The following is an 18,030-nucleotide window of genomic DNA, read 5'->3' as shown; positions in this document are numbered from 1 at the left end:
ATTGGTCATTATTAAGTACTTATTAATGCCTTATTCTGCATGGCCTTATTATACAACCAGCAAGCCATTAACTAAGAGTCTTCCCTCAATAACCTCAGAATTATTGCTTATTAGCTACCCTAACCCCAACCCTAACTCTAACCCCAACCCCAACCCTAACCCTAACCCCAACCCTAATCCTAACCCTTCTATGTTCCCTTAGTGTCCAAATAATTATAAATTAAGTCTTTGTTACTTTAATAATCAATTAATTAATGGTGAATATGTTCCCCATACTAAAGTGTTACCCAATCATTTTTTTTGCATACCCTTAATAAAGATACTTTTTTAAAATTTTAATATTTTGAATCAATTTAGAATTGTTACAAATAAGAATTGCGATTAATCTGAAAATAAATAATGGTAACACTTTAGTATGGGGAACATATTCACCATTAATTAGTTGCTTATTAACATGCAAATTAGTAACATATTGGCTCTTAATTAGTCATTATTAAGTACTTATTAATGCCTTATTCTGCATGGCCTTATTATACAACCAGTAAGCCATTAACTAAGAGTCTTCCCTCAATAACCTCAGAATTATTGATTATTAGTAACCCCAACCCTAACCATAACCCTAACCATAACCCTAACCATAACCCTAACCTTAACCCTAACCCCAACCCTAACCCTAACCCTTATGTGTTCCCTTAGTGTCCAAATAATTACAAATTAAGTCTTTGTTACTTTAATAATCAATTAATTAATGGTGAATATGTTCCCCATACTAAAGTGTTACCCAATTGTTTTTTTTGCATACCCTTAATAAAAATAAAAAATACAAATTTTAATTTTTTGAATCGATTTAGAATTGGTACAAATAATAATTGCGATTAATCTGAAAATAAATAACGGTAACACTTTAGTATGGGGAACATATTCACCATTAATTAGTTGCTTATTAACATGCACATTAGTAACATATTGGCTCTTAATTAGTCATTATTAAGTACTTATTAATGCCTTAGTATGTGGGCTCTGTACCGAAGATGTCGTTCTGGCTTGTACAGCCCTTTGAGACACTTGTGATTTAGGGCTATATAAATAAACATTGATTGATTGATTGATTGATTATTCTGCATGGCCTTATTATACAACCAGTTAGCCATTAACTAAGAGTCTTCCCTCAATAACCTCAGAATTATTGATTATTAGTAACCCCAACCCTAACCCTAACCATAACCCTAACCTTAACCCTAACCCTATCCCTTATATGTTCCCTTAGTGTCCAAATAATTATAAATTAAGTCTTTGTTACTTTAATAATCAATTAATTAATGGTGAATATGTTCCCCATACTAAAGTGTTACCCAATATTATTTTTTGCATACCCTTAATAAAAAAATAAAACAAAAAATTTAATATTTTGAATCGATTTATAATTGTTACAAATAAGAATTGCGATTAATCTGAAAATAAATAATGGTAACACTTTAGTATGGGGAACATATTCACCATTAATTAGTTGCTTATTAACATGCACATTAGTAACATATTGGCTCTTAATTAGTCATTATTAAGTACTTATTAATGCCTTATTCTGCATAGCCTTATTATACAACCAGTAAGCCATTAACTAAGAGTCTTCCCTAACCACAACCCTAGCCCTAACCCTTCGAACCCTTACCCTCTAACCCTAACCCTACCCGAACCCTTATACAACCAGTAAGCCATTAACTAAGAGTCTTCCCTAACCCTAACCCCAACCCCCTAGTGTCCAAATAACTCTAAATTAAGTCTTTGTTACTTGAATAAGCAACTAATTAATGGTGAATATCTTCCCCATATTAAAGTGTTCCCCAATAAAAAAAATGTTGCACACCTCTAATAAAAATAAAAAATAAAAATGTAAATTTTTTTTTAATCGATTTAGAAGTGTTACAAATAAGAATTGCGATTAATCTGAAAATAAATCATTGTAACACTTTAGTATGGGGAACATATTCACCATTAATTAGTTGCTAATTGACATGCAAATGAGTAACATTGGCTCTTAATTAGTCATTATTAAGTGCTTATTAATGCCTTATTCTGCATGGCCTTATTATACAACCAGTAAGCCATTAACTAAGAGTCTTTCCTCAATAACCTCAGAATTATTGCTTATTAGTAACCCTAACCCCAACCCTAACCTTAACCCTAACCTCAAACCCAACCCCAACCCTAGCCCTAACCCTAACCAACACTTTTTTCTTTATGCCTAACCCTAATCCTAATCCTAACCCTAACTCTAATCCTAACCTTAACCCCATCCCCAACCCCAACCTTAACCTCAAACCTAACCCTAACCCCAACCCCAACCCTAACCCTAACCCTTATATGTTCCCCTGGTGTCCAAATAATTCTAAATGAAGTCTTTGTTACTTTAATAAGCAACTAATTAATGGTGAATATGTTCCCCATACTAAAGTGTTACCCAATATTATTTTTTGCACACCCCTAATAAAAATAAAAAATACAAATTTTAATTTCTTGAATCGATTTAGAATTGTTACAAATAATAATTGCGATTAATCTGAAAATAAATAACGGTAACACTTTAGTATGGGGAACATATTTACCATTAATTAGTTGCTTATTAACATGCACATTAGTAACATATTGGCTCTCAATTAGTCATTATTAAATACTTATTAATGCCTTATTATACAACCAGTAAGCCATTAACTAAGAGTCTTCCCTAACCCTAACCCTAAACCTAACCCTAGCCCTAACCCTTTGAACCCTTACCCTCTAACCCTAACCCTACGCTAACCCTTATACAACCAGTAAGCCATTAACTAAGAGTCTTCCCTAACCCTAACCCCAACCCCCTAGTGTCCAAATAACTCTAAATTAAGTCTTTGTTACTTTAATAAGCAACTAATTAATGGTGAATATGTTCCCCATACTAAAGTGTTCCCCAATAAAAAAAATGTTGCACACCCCTGATAAGAAAAAAACAAAAACAAAAACATTTTTTTGAATCGATTTAGAAGTGTTACAAATAAGAATTGCGATTAATCTGAAAATAAATCATTGTAACACTTTAGTATGGGGAACATATTCACCATTAATTAGTTGCTTATTGACATGCACATTAGTAACATATTGGCTCTTAATTAGTCATTATTAAGTACTTATAAATGCCTTATTCTGCATGGCCTTATTATACAACCAGTAAGCCATTAACTAAGAGTCTTCCCTCAATAACCTCAGAATTATTACTTATTAGTAACCCCAACCCCAACCCTAACCCTAACTCTAACCCTAACCCTTATATGTTCCCCTAGTGTCCAAATAACTCTAAATTAAGTCTTTGTTACTTTAATAAGCAAATAATTAATGGTGAATATGTTCCCCATACTAAAGTGTTACCCTAACTATACTGTATAGCATATCACCTCGCTGTGTGCAAAGCAATTTAGTCCAGGCAACATTTTCCAGGGTTGTCATTGAATACGTCACTTTTTCACATCTTCTTCCCTCTCATCACTAAGGTTGCATCCGCTTTTCTTTTCATGAATATTCTCACCTCCAATGATTAATTTAATCCTGTTTCTCTCCCCTCCCCCTGCACTCACATACACACGCACACACACACACACACACACACACTAGGCAACACACAAGGCTGTGCAGAGCAGTTCAGTGTGTATACTTGATCTTGTGCACACGCACACAGACATCCTTGACAATGCTCACAAATGAATTGTGTGTATTTGGCAGTGAGACCCCAGAAAGATGCATCTTTTAGAAATTGCTTTGTGTGACATAGCATGCATGTGTAAATAAATGTTGCTTGAGGTTAAATAACTCTCACATGGAATGAAACCATGTGCCTCTGGTTCACTAACTGAGATTATTGCCTTTTTACCTGGACACACCCTCCCCTGGTGGATGTTCTACCAAGTCTTTTTACCTGGACACACTCTCCCCTGGTGGATGTTCTACCAAGTCTTTTTACCTGGACACACTCTCCCCTGGTGGATGTTCTACCAAGTCTTTTTACCTGGACACCAGTGTTGTTTTTGACAACCATCTTACATTTAGTCTTAGTCTTAGTCTTTTGGACTAAAATGCTTATTAGTTTTAGTCACATTTTAGTCACTTTTATATGTGATAGTTTTAGTCCAGTTATAGTCGACGAAAACTCAAAAGGGTTTTAGTCTAGTTTTAGTCGATGAAAAGTCAAAAAGGTTTTAGTCTAGTTTTAGTCCAAAAAAAAAGAATAAAAAGTATAATATAAGTATATAAGTATAGTCTTTTAACAAATTAATTTAGGTCAATAAGTATTGGAGATTGCTGTTGGGCAGTGTCACACATAAGTTGTGAAAATAGCAGCAGATCTATAAGTTCAACCCATTGTAAGCTTGCAGATCTGCTATTTTCACAAATAATAACAATAAAGGAATGGTTTTAGACATATAAGGTTTCCACCCAACAGCAAATTTCTGATCCAAGGATTGTGTATTACACACAGATAAAGTGGTAACAGTGGAATCAAAGTTCATTACTCCAAAAAAGCCAAAAAACTAAAACATTCTACTTCAGCAATTGTGGCTTTATTTTTTCAGAGTTTGTTAAAGTACAATGAACATAAACATGCCCAAAATATGAGTGATGGATGAGGAACACATATGCTCAACTTGGCCCTGTCTGTCAGGCTTGGGCGAATGAAGGGACTCAGATGCAGAGAGGGGAGGTTCTAAATAAGGCTTTTATTTTGAAAATAACTCTTAACCTCCAGAGCAGAAAATATACAATCACTATGAGGTTCTACTATATCAAAAAACGTTTCCAAAAAGGGAAAAAAACAAAAATCACTCCAACGGAGGAATAGACAAAAATAAGACAAATATAACTAGCAACGAATCTGCTATAAAAAACTTTAACAAAATGCGCTCCAAACGGAGGAAGAAATAAAGGACTATCAAAACTTACTACTCTCACAAATATTCTAACATTTATATAAACAAAAATCACTCAAACTTTGAGGAAGGAAATAATTAAAGAGAAATCATAACTCACCACTGCGGTTGAAAAAGGTTAAATAACAAAGGTCGCTCTAAGGGAGGAAAAGGTTAACTCAAAATTACAGCTTGAAAAACGCTGGATAAACATACGTGGTCGTGGGACGAGGCAAGACAAGAACATGAACTAGGATGCAAGACAGGCACGAAGGATCGAGACAATCTGGCACAGAACAAGGGGAGGGATGGGCTTATATGGAACATGAGGGTAATGGGAAACAGGTGGAAACAATCAAGGGTCAGGGATGACGTCAGACTGGTGACACAAGAGGAAGGGCCCGTGATCTGAAACAAGAGGAGATGCTTTTTCAAAATAATACATACAAATCACAAGACAGAAAAAAACCAAGACAAGACTCTCCTCACCGCGGTGTGACACTGTCTGCCAGTGCAATTACAACAGATATCATACAATCCCACTCTCTTTCATTTGTGCAAACCATGTAATAAAATAATCAATTAATTCCTGATTCCTTAATGGGGCTGCACCACGTCACTTGTGGCTTTTAGGCTAAAGCTAGCAGACTCTACGTATAACAGTAACTCCACCTGTTTAACATATCAAGTTACGTGCTGACAGAACGTACTCACAATGAGATAACCACACCGTCACTGAATGTAAACATGGCTAAACATGCTGCTAAAGTAACACACACATAATGAATTGATGTTAGCGTAACAAAAGCTAACTTTAGCCTGAAGTTAGCAGCCCATTTGCGCCAGGAGTATGTGGAAAAGGTACTAATGTATTAGCTTACTATGACATTTATCGATTATGTTAACAGCATTTGTAACTTACCTTCGAAAAAATATCCTTGTGGCGAGCCTTAAGGTGCCGCTTAAGGTTGGTCGTATTTTTTCCGCATATTTTGTGGCCACATTTGTCACCGTCTTCCTTCACAATACACTCTGTTTTATTATCTGCTGGGTTATATTTAAAATACACCCATATGTCGTCTCTACGTTTGCGACCACCGAGCCCCTGTGTTGAAACTGACCCTCCCCTGATGGATGTTCTACCAAGTCTTTTTACCTGGACACACCCTCCCCTGATGGATGTTCTACCAAGTCTTTTTACCTGGACACACCCTCCCCTGATGGATGTTCTACCAAGTCTTTTTACCTGGACACACCCTCTCCCTGATGGATGTTCTACCAAGTCTTTTTACCTGGACACACCCTCTCCCTGATGGATGTTCTACCAAGTCTTTTTACCTGGACACACCCTCCCCTGATGGATGTTCTACCAAGTCTTTTTACCTGGACACACCCTCCCCTGGTGGATGTTCTACCAAGTCTTTTTACCTGGACACACCCTCTCCCTGATGGATGTTCTACCAAGTATTTTTACCTGGACACATCCTCTGCCTGATGGATGTTCTACCAAGTCTTTTTACCTGGACACACCCTCCCCTGGTGGATGTTCTACCAAGTCTTTTTACCTGGACACACCCTCTCCCTGATGGATGTTCTACCAAGTCTTTTTACCTGGACACACCCTCCCCTGGAGGATGTTCTACCAAGTCATTTTACCTGGACACACCCTCCCCTGGAGGATGTTCTACCAAGTCATTTTACCTGGACACACCCTCCCCTGGTGGATGTTCTAGTTAAAGTTAAAGTACCAATGATTGTCACACACACACACAGTAGGTGTGTTGAACTTTGTCCTCTGCATTTGACTCATCCCCTTGTTCACCCCCTGGAAGGTGAGGGGAGCAGTGAGCAGCAGTGGTGGCCGCGCACGGAAATCATTTTGGTGATTTAACCACCAATTGCAACCCTTGATGCTGAGTGCCAAGCAAGGAGGTAATGGGTCCCATTTTTATAGTCTTTGGTATGACTCGGCCGGGGTTTGAACTCACAGCCTACCGATCTCAGGGCGGACACTAACCACTAGGCCACTGAGTAGGTTCTACCAAGTCTTTTTACCTGGACACACCCTCTCCCTGATGGATGTTCTACCAAGTCTTTTTACCTGGACACACCCTCCCCTGACGGATGTTCTACCAAGACTTTTTACCTGGACACACCCTCCCCTGATGTATGTTCTACCAAGTCTTTTTACCTGGGCACACCCTCTCCCTGATGGATGTTCTACCAAGTCTTTTTACCTGGACACACCCTCCCCTGATGGATGTTCTACCAAGTCTTTTTAGCTGGACACACCCTCCCCTGGAGGATGTTCTACCAAGTCTTTTTACCTGGAGGATGTTCTACCAAGTCATTTTACCTGGACACACCCTTTTACCTGGACACACCCTCCCCTGGTGGATGTTCTACCAAGTCTTTTTACCTGGACACACCCTCTCCCTGATGGATGTTCTACCAAGTATTTTTACCTGGACACATCCTCTGCCTGATGGATGTTCTACCAAGTCTTTTTACCTGGACATACCCTCCCCTGATGGATGTTCTACCAAGTCTTTTTAACTGGACACACCCTCCCCTGGAGGATGTTCGACCAAGTCTTTTTACCTGGACACACCCTCCCCTGGAGGATGTTCTACCAAGTCATTTTACCTGGACACACCCTCCCCTGGAGGATGTTCTACCAAGTCATTTTACCTGGACACACCCTCCCCTGGTGGATGTTCTACCAAGTATTTTTACCTGGACACACCCTCCCCTGATGGATGTTCTACCAAGTCTTTTTACCTGGACACACCCTCCCCTGATGGATGTTCTACCAAGTCTTTTTACCTGGACACACCCTCTCCCTGATGGATGTTCTACCAAGTCTTTTTACCTGGACACACCCTCCCCTGGAGGATGTTCGACCAAGTCTTTTTACCTGGACACACCCTCCCCTGGAGGATGTTCTACCAAGTCATTTTACCTGGACACACCCTCCCCTGATGGATGTTCTACCAAGTCTTTTTACCTGGACACACCCTCTCCCTGATGGATGTTCTACCAAGTCTTTTTACCTGGACACACCCTCCCCTGGAGGATGTTCTACCAAGTCTTTTTACCTGGAGGATGTTCTACCAAGTCATTTTACCTGGACACACCCTTTTACCTGGACACACCCTCCCCTGGTGGATGTTCTACCAAGTCTTTTTACCTGGACACACCCTCTCCCTGATGGATGTTCTACCAAGTATTTTTACCTGGACACATCCTCTGCCTGATGGATGTTCTACCAAGTCTTTTTACCTGGACATACCCTCCCCTGATGGATGTTCTACCAAGTCTTTTTACCTGGACACACCCTCCCCTGGAGGATGTTCGACCAAGTCTTTTTACCTGGACACACCCTCCCCTGGAGGATGTTCTACCAAGTCATTTTACCTGGACACACCCTCCCCTGGAGGATGTTCTACCAAGTCATTTTACCTGGACACACCCTCCCCTGGTGGATGTTCTAGTTAAAGTTAAAGTACCAATGATTGTCACACACACACAGTAGGTGTGTTGAACTTTGTCCTCTGCATTTGACTCATCCCCTTGTTCACCCCCTGGAAGGTGAGGGGAGCAGTGAGCAGCAGTGGTGGCCGCGCACAGAAATCATTTTGGTGATTTAACCACCAATTGCAACCCTTGATGCTGAGTGCCAAGCAAGGAGGTAATGGGTCCCATTTTTATAGTCTTTGGTATGACTCGGCCAGGGTTTGGACTCACAGCCTACCGATCTCAGGGCGGACACTAACCACTAGGCCACTGAGTAGGTTCTACCAAGTCTTTTTACCTGGACACACCCTCCTCTGATGGATGTTCTACCAAGTCTTTTTACCTGGACACACCCTCCCCTGGTGGATGTTCTACCAAGTCTTTTTACCTGGACACACCCTGTCCCTGGTGGATGTTCTACCAAGTCTTTTTACCTGGACACACCCTCTCCCTGATGGATGTTCTACCAAGTATTTTTACCTGGACACATCCTCTGCCTGATGGATGTTCTACCAAGTCTTTTTACCTGGACACACCCTCCCCTGGAGGATGTTCTACCAAGTCATTTTACCTGGACACACCCTCCCCTGGAGGATGTTCTAGTTAAAGTTAAAGTACCAATTATTGTCACACACACACAGTAGGTGTGTTGAACTTTGTCCTCTGCATTTGACTCATTCCCTTGTTCACCCCCTGGAAGGTGAGGGGAGCAGTGAGCAGCAGTGGTGGCCGCGCACGGAAATCTTTTCGGTGATTTAACCACCAATTGCAACCCTTGATGCTGAGTGCCAAGCAAGGAGGTAATGGGTCCCATTTTTATAGTCTTTGGTATGACTCGGCCGGGGTTTGAACTCACAGCCTACCGATCTCAGGGCAGACACTAACCACTAGGCCACTGAGTAGGTTCTACCAAGTCTTTTTACCTGGACACTCCCTCCCCTGATGGATGTTCTACCAAGTCTTTTTACCTGGACACACCCTCTCCCTGATGGATGTTCTACCAAGTCTTTTTACCTGGACACACCCTCCCCTGGAGGATGTTCGACCAAGTCTTTTTACCTGGACACACCCTCCCCTGGAGGATGTTCTACCAAGTCATTTTACCTGGACACACCCTCCCCTGAAGGATGTTCTACCAAGTCTTTTTACCTGGACACACCCTCTCCCTGATGGATGTTCTACCAAGTCTTTTTACCTGGACACACCCTCCCCTGATGTATGTTCTACCAAGTCTTTTTACCTGGACACACCCTCTCCCTGATGGATGTTCTACCAAGTCTTTTTACCTGGACACACCATCCCCTGATGGATGTTCTACCAAGTCTTTTTACCTGGACACACCCTCCCCTGATGGATGTTCTACCAAGTCTTTTTACCTGGGCACACCCTCCCCTGGAGGATGCTCGACCAAGTCTTTTTACCTGGACACACCCTCCCCTGGAGGATGTTCTACCAAGTCATTTTACCTGGACACACCCTCCCCTGGTGGATGTTCTAGTTAAAGTTAAAGTACCAACGATTGTCACACACACACAGTAGGTGTGTTGAACTTTGTCCTCTGCATTTGACTCATCCCCTTGTTCACCCCCTGGAAGGTGAGTGGAGCAGTGAGCAGCAGTGGTGGCCGCGCACGGAAATCATTTTGGTGATTTAACCACCAATTGCAACCCTTGATGCTGAGTGCCAAGCAAGGAGGTAATGGGTCCCATTTTTATAGTCTTTGGTATGACTCGGCCGGGGTTTGAACTCACAGCCTACCGATCTCAGGGCGGACACTAACCACTAGGCCACTGAGTAGGCTCTACCAAGTCTTTTACCTGGACACACCCTCTCCCTGATGGATGTTCTACCAAGTCTTTTTACCTGGACACACCCTCCCCTGACGGATGTTCTACCAAGACTTTTTACCTGGACACACCCTCCCCTGATGTATGTTCTACCAAGTCTTTTTACCTGGACACACCCTCTCCCTGATGGATGTTCTACCAAGTCTTTTTACCTGGACACACCCTCCCCTGATGGATGTTCTACCAAGTCTTTTTACCTGGACACACCCTCCCCTGATGGATGTTCTACCAAGTCTTTTTACCTGGACACACCCTCTCCCTGATGGATGTTCTACCAAGTCTTTTTACCTGGACACACCCTCCCCTGGAGGATGTTCGACCACGTCTTTTTACCTGGACACACCCTCCCCTGGAGGATGTTCTACCAAGTCATTTTACCTGGACACACCCTCCCCTGGTGGATGTTCTAGTTAAAGTTAAAGTACCAATTATTGTCACACACACACAGTAGGTGTGTTGAACTTTGTCCTCTGCATTTGACTCATCCCCTTGTTCACCCCCTGGAAGGTGAGGGGAGCAGTGAGCAGCAGTGGTGGCCGCGCACAGAAATCATTTTGGTGATTTAACCACCAATTGCAACCCTTGATGCTGAGTGCCAAGCAAGGAGGTAATGGGTTCCATTTTTATAGTCTTTGGTATGACTCGGCCGGGGTTTGAACTCACAGCCTACCGATCTCAGGGCAGACACTAACTACTAGGCCACTGAGTAGGTTCTACCAAGTCTTTTTACCTGGACACTCCCTCCCCTGATGGATGTTCTACCAAGTCTTTTTACCTGGACACACCCTCCTCTGATGGATGTTCTACCAAGTATTTTTACCTGGACACACCCTCTGCCTGATGGATGTTCTACCAAGTCTTTTTACCTGGACATACCCTCCCCTGATGGATGTTCTACCAAGTCTTTTTACCTGGACACACCCTCTCCCGGATGGATGTCCTACCAAGTCTGTGCTTACAAAGCTGAGATGCACCTGAAAGGCATCCATGCATGACTCAGTCAAGTATTGCCATTGACAGAAATCAACACGTATCACAAAACCATTGAAATACAAAGTCCAACATCAGTCTCATGAATTAAGGATTAATTGCAAAGACGGTGTATTAAAGGTTGAGCACAAGTCAGTGGTATGTACTGCTTGTATTCCGTCATGTGACTTCTTCCCAGAAGTGAAGAGCTGTGGTGGTCAACCCAGCTAAGATGGCTGTGTCAAAGCAAGCAGATTACAAAAGGGGCTTAAATCTGGCTGCAAAAAGCAGATACGAGTAAAAAAAATCTAACTATACAATGGAATAGATCCTATACTTTATCAAAAAAAACATTGGTGGAGTGATATCAAGGATTATACGTCGGTCGCGTTCCCAGACATATGAACTATTGTGCTCCAGACGTCATTCTACACCACAAAACAGAAGAAAACTTGTAAAAGCATGGAGGTCTACAACTTCTTTGTGTGTGTCTGGGTCAAGGACTTTGGTATCAAGACTTTCCTGGATAAATATGTATCGTTTTTGTAAGGGTAATGTTGTATTTCATGATTTAACTTTGTGTCTAAAGCCATGTTTGTTGTTGTTGTTGCACGCGCCGCTTACGAGTACACATTTTTTCCCCGTCTTTATCAAAATATAACTATAGATGTCAACATTGTGTACGTGCTGAAAGATTCATTTATGATTGTTTATCAATATATAACTGTAGATGTCAACATTGTGTACGTGCTGAAAGATTCATTTATGATTGTTTATCAATATATAACTGTAGATGTCAACATTGTGTACATGCTGAAAGATCCATTTATGATTGTTTATCAATATATAACTATAGATGTCAACATTGTGTACGTGCTGAAAGATCCATTTATGATTGTTTATCAAAATATAATTATAGATGTCCACATTGTGTATTTGCTGAATTTACTAACAATATTGTCATTTGAAATTCTATAACCTGCACACATTTGGCAACTCTACCCCGTGGCCCCGACCCACATCTGCCCTGCGGTAAGCTACATTTGTAGCCACATCTGCCCTGGGGTACTCTACATTTGTAGCCACAACTGCCCTAAATTAAGCTATATTTGTAGCCACATCTGCCCTGGGGTAAGCTACATTTGTAGCCACAACTGCCCTAAATTAAGCTACATTTGTAGCCACATCTGCCCTGGGGTAAGCTACATTTGTAGCCACATCTGCCCTAAATTAAGCTACATTTGTAGCCACATCTGCCCTAAATTAAGCTACATTTGTAGCCACATCTGCCCTGGGGTAAGATACATTTGTAGCCACATCTGCCTTAAATTAAGCTACATTTGTAGCCACATCTGTCCTGGGGTAAGCTACATTTGTAGCCACATCTGTCCTGGGGTAAGCTACATTTGTAGCCACATCTGTCCTGGGTTAAGATACATTTGTAGCCACATCTGCCTTAAGTTAAGCTACATTTGTAGCCACATCTGTCCTGGGGTAAGCTACATTTGTAGCCACATCTGCCCTGGGGTAAGCTACATTTGTAGCCACATCTGCCCTAAATTAAGCTACATTTGTAGCCACATCTGGCCTGGGGTAAGCTACATTTGTAGCCACATCTGCCCTAAATTAAGCTACATTTGTAGCCACATCTGCCCTGGGGTAAACTACATTTGTAGCCACATCTGGGACGGCGTGGCGAAGTTGATAGAGTGGCTGTGCCAGCAATCGGAGTGTTGCTGGTTACTGGGGGTCAATTCCCACCTTCTACCTTCCTAGTCACGTCCGTTGTGTCCTTGGGCAAGACACTTCACCCTTTGCCTCTGATGGCTGCTGTTTAGCGCCTTGCATGGCAGCTCCCGCCATCAGTGTGTGAATGTGTGTGTGAATGGGTAAATGTGGAAATACTGTCAAAGCGCTTTGAGTACCTTGAAGGTAGAAAAGCGCTATACAAGTATAACCCATTTATCATTATCATTTATCATCTGCCCTGGGGTAAGCTAAGTTTGTAGCCACATCTGCCCTGGCGTAAGCTACATCTGTAGCCACATCTGCCCTGGCGTAAGCTACATTTGTAGCCACATCTGCCCTGGGGTAAGCTACATTTGTAGCCACATCTGCCCTGGGACAATCGGGACTTCTCTAACAGATAACAATATAAATATTTGGATCAAATTGGGACATACCTAAATGAAAATAATAGTGTCTGGGACAATCTGTGTGTTTTTAGCTGCTCTGAATAGTTTTATGCTCCTGCTTTCCTTGTGTAAAACATTCAAGTCGTAGCTAAGCGTGTTCATTGGGGTCTTAAAATTGTTCTAAGACAGGGGTCGGCAACCCGCGGCTCCGGAGCCGCATGCGGCTCCTTGACCCCCCCGATTTTCCCAGGAGGTTTATGGATCTCAGTGTCTCTCCTAGATAACTCCCAGGGAAAAAATAATCCTATTTACACTCTAATTACTAAATAAAGGGCGTGCCCTAATTGCACTGCAGTAATTGTCCTCTATAGCATTTACATACAGCGTGCCAGTCCAGCCACATGTTGCATGTTGTTATTACTTGCACACACAGGAGACAGCAAAGCATACTTACTCATCAGCCACACAGCTTACACTGACGGTAGCCGTATCAAACAACTTTAACATTGTTACGTTACAAATATGCGCCACACTGTGAACCCACACCAAAAAAGAATGAAAAACACATTTCTGGAGAACATCCCACCGTAACACAACATAAACACAACACAACCATTACCCAGAATCCCATGCAGCCCTAACTCTTCCGGTCTACATTATACACCCCCGCTACCACCAAATCCCCCCACACATCAACCCCCCCCTCTCCGTGCGTTGGTTGAGCGGAAGAGTTAGGGCTGCATGGGATTCTGGGTATTGGTACCGTCAGTGTAAGATGTGTGGCTGCTGAGCTAGTACGCCTTGCTGTCACTTACGTGAGCAAGCTGAAACTGCATTCTACATGTGGTCGAGCAGGTACACTTTTAGGGCAGACTGTAGGGGGCGCCAAATGCAGTGTCATCACGCTCTGATATTCGGGAGTCTCCCGGGAAAAATGAGAGGGTTGGCAAGTATGAAGCTATCAAGCGCCATTCATTCAAAACTCGCGGGCTGCACTAACATCAAATTTCCACATTAAAGTGCGTGCCGGTGCGTGTGTCGGAGACCCCTGGTTAACATAGCACAAAGCATTTAAGCTTTTTATGCGGTGTTTTTCATTTTAAATTTTTTTTTGTCGCTCCCATTACTTTCTTTAATTTGTGAAACTTGCCAAAATGGCTCTTTGAGTGGTAAAGGTTGCCGACCCCTGTTCTAAGACAATCGCGGACCCAAGCAAGAGACCACTTGGCAACGGTCTTGCAATCACTTATCGACCTTCTATGGACCAGTCTGTGTTTGTGTGTGCAGACCCCGGCAGACTTCTATGAACCAGTCTGTGTTTGTGTGTGCAGACCCCGGCAGACCCCCTCACTGTGCACTGAGCTGCAGGCCCAGGTGCTGCAGTGTTACGCAGAGAATCCTCAGCAGACTCTGCTCTGCTCCAGCCTGGCCAAACAATACATGAGCTGCGTCCAGCAGGCCAGGAAGGTAGGAGAGATCTTCCTGTGCGGGTGTTGGGGTGTGAGCAAAAGTAGGAGAGATATAGACACATACATCAAGTGTTGACTTCATTATTACATTTTTAAAGTAATTTTGATAGTAGGCTAATATAGCTAATATAGACACTTACATCATGTGTTGTCTTCATTATAACACTTATATAAGACTTTTAATGTCATTTTGATAGTAGGCTAATATAGACCAGTGTTTCCCATAAACTGCCAAGATACCTGTGGTGGTGGGGGCGTGGCTATGGGCGTGGTCACCATGACATCATCGAGTAATTTGCATAATTGACTACAATGATGTGATTTTCTGTAAAAAGGCTCAAAAAATGTATACTTACTAATTAATAATAACAGTTTTGTTTTAAACGTCCATCCATCCATCCATCCATTTTACAATATAATTACAACACTTTATGTACATATTTATATACAGATTTGAACAATGTTATTCACTGAAATATATTTTTTAATTGTGGTTCTTATAAAAAATATATCTTATAAAATATAAAAGCTAAAATGTCTCATAAAGCTCTGCCCCTTTAATTAGTGCATACTAAATAATTGTTATACTACTACAACCATATTATTTACCAGCAACATAAAGTGAAACAGAGGCAGAGGTGTCCTGCCACAGTCAGTAACAAATAAACAGAAAACAGTAGTGGTGGTAAATAGACACAGAGCTTCATCAAACATCTGATCCACTGAACAAAGAGCTCCAAAAATCTTGAACTTTAGACTGCCATCAGTTTTACTCCCTACACTTAACCATGTGTTTCCTACTGCCTGCAGACTTTGCACCCTTTGTTATATACACATGTTGTGTTTCTAATATTAATACATTTAATAAAGTCAAATACAAATAAGGCAACAAGAGAAGTATCCTACACTTCTCTTTTGTAAAGTAAATCTGAACAGCCGATATGGGCATCTACATCAACTATATGATTTGCCTGAGAAGCTGGAGAGGACAAAAAAAAATAAATAAATAAATGTTTTTTTAATTTTTTAATTTTTATTTTTTTTTATTTTTAATTTTTATTTGTGGCGGACGTAATTCTTTCGTGGCGGGCCGCCACAAATAAATTAATGTGTGGGAAACACTGTAGACACTTGCATCATGTGTTGACTTCATTATAACACTTACATAAGACTTTTACAGTCATTTTGATAGTAGGCTAATATAACTAATATAGACACTTACATCATGTGTTGTCTTCATTATAACACTTATATAAGACTTTTAAAGTCATTTTGATAGTAGGCTAATATAACTAATTAAAACACTTACATCATGTGTTGTCTTCATTATAACAGTTATATAAGACTTTTAAAGTTGTTTTGATAGTAGGCTCATATAACTAATTAAAACACTTACATCATGTGTTGTCTTCATTATAACACTTATATAAGACTTTTAAAGTTGAGTTGAGTTGAGTTTGAGTTTGTCGAACATGCAAGCATACATCATGACACATCACAATTTCCAGTTTCTCTTTTCAACATGTTCGAAAAGGAGTAGGAAGAAGCAGAGCTTATTTAATCCTACCCCTTTTCTTTTACATAACAGTTGCTAAAACTTTTGTTCACTTCCTGTTCTCAATTTATTCACAATATACTCCATAGGTGGAGCTAAGGATAATATTTGAATATTGTTTTTAATATTGTTGCACAGCACTTTGGAAACATTTTTGTTGTTTTATATGTGCTATATAAATAAAGTGGATTGGATTGGATAAGTAATCACAATAAAAAATAAATAAATAATAATTGGTGAAGTAAGTTATATTTTATATGATGAGATAAGTAAGATTATTTTGAGAATGAAAGAATGGATGGATTCATTTTGATAGTAGGCTAATATAACTCATATAGACACTTGCATCATATGTTGCCTTCATTATAACACTTTAATGAGGTTTTTAATATTTTGCGGCTCCAGACAGATTTAATTTTGAATTTTTTTGGTCCAGTATGGCTCTTTGAACATTTTGGGTTGCTGACCCCTGGCCTGGACTGGTCTCCAGTCAAACACATGACACATACAGACAAATGTTCATGTTGAATTTAGTACACAATGAAAACCAGTTTGACACAAGCGCTTTAAAGGCCTACTGAAATGAATCTTTTTTATTTAAACGGGGATAGCAGATCCATTATATGTGTCATACTTGATCATTTTGCGATATTGCCATATTTTTGCTGAAAGGATTTAGTATAGAACAACGTCAATAAAGTTTGCAACTTTTGGTCTCTGATAAAAAAAACCCTTGCCTGTACCGGAAGTAGCGTGATGTTGTCAGTTGTTCACTCCCTCATATTTTCCTATTGTTTTCAACGCAGCTTGAGCTATTCGGACCATTACCCCATTAATTTGAGCGAGGATGAAAGATTCGTGGACGAGGAACGTTAGAGTGACGGACTAGAATGCAGTGAAATACATATTTTTTTTCGCTCTGACCGTAACTTAGGTACAAGCTGGCTCATTGGATTCCACACTCTCTCCTTTTTCTATTGTGGATCACGGATTTGTATGTTAAACCACCTCGGATACTATATCCTCTTGAAAATGAGAGTCGAGAACGCGAAATGGACATTCAGTGCCTTTTATCTCCACGACAATACATCGGCGAAACGCTTTAGCTATGAGCTAACGTGATAGCATTGTGCTTTAACTGAATATAGAAACAAAAAAAATAAACCCCTGACTGGAAGGATAGATAGAAAATCAACAATACTATTAAACCGTGGACATGTAAATACACGGTTAATGCTTTCCAGGCTGGCGAAGGTTAACAATGCTGTGCTAACGACGCCATTGAAGCCTACTTAGCAACCGGACCTCACAGAGCTATGCTAAAGACATTAGCTCTCCACCTACGCCAGCCAGCCTTCATCTGCTCATCAACACCCGTGCTCACCTGCGTTCCAGCGATCGACGGAAGGACGAAGGACTTCACCCGATGCGTTTGGCGGCCCGGAGACGTAGGAAGTCAAGGTGAGGTCGCCGGCTAGCGCGTCTGCTGTCCAACAAAGTCCTCCGGTTGTGTTGCTGTAGTCCGCTGCTAATACACCGATCCCACCTACAACTTTCTTCTTTGCAGCCTTCATTGTTCATTAAACAAATTGCAAAAGATGTCCAGAA

At 41.0% G+C, this 18,030-nt stretch overlaps 1 protein-coding gene across 3 annotated transcripts in view; it reads left to right on the top strand.

The window, feature by feature from the left end:
• Positions 1–18,030, top strand: part of LOC133655937 (MICOS complex subunit mic25-b-like) — a 124,667-nt gene that overhangs the window by 80,538 nt on the left and 26,099 nt on the right. For 2 of the 3 annotated variants that reach the window (XM_062056713.1, XM_062056629.1), the window contains one exon: positions 14,730–14,865. In XM_062056713.1, coding sequence (XP_061912697.1) covers positions 14,730–14,865 — 136 coding nt within the window. Of the gene's footprint in view, positions 1–14,685; positions 14,866–18,030 lie in introns of all 3 variants that reach the window. The other variant, XM_062056795.1, reaches the window with a different exon arrangement.

The sequence above is a fragment of the Entelurus aequoreus genome, linkage group LG01 (assembly GCF_033978785.1).
Source record: "Entelurus aequoreus isolate RoL-2023_Sb linkage group LG01, RoL_Eaeq_v1.1, whole genome shotgun sequence".
NCBI classification, from domain to species: domain Eukaryota; kingdom Metazoa; phylum Chordata; class Actinopteri; order Syngnathiformes; family Syngnathidae; genus Entelurus; species Entelurus aequoreus.
Note: the sequence above shows the minus strand (reverse complement) of the source record. Positions and strands in the feature narration are given on the sequence as shown.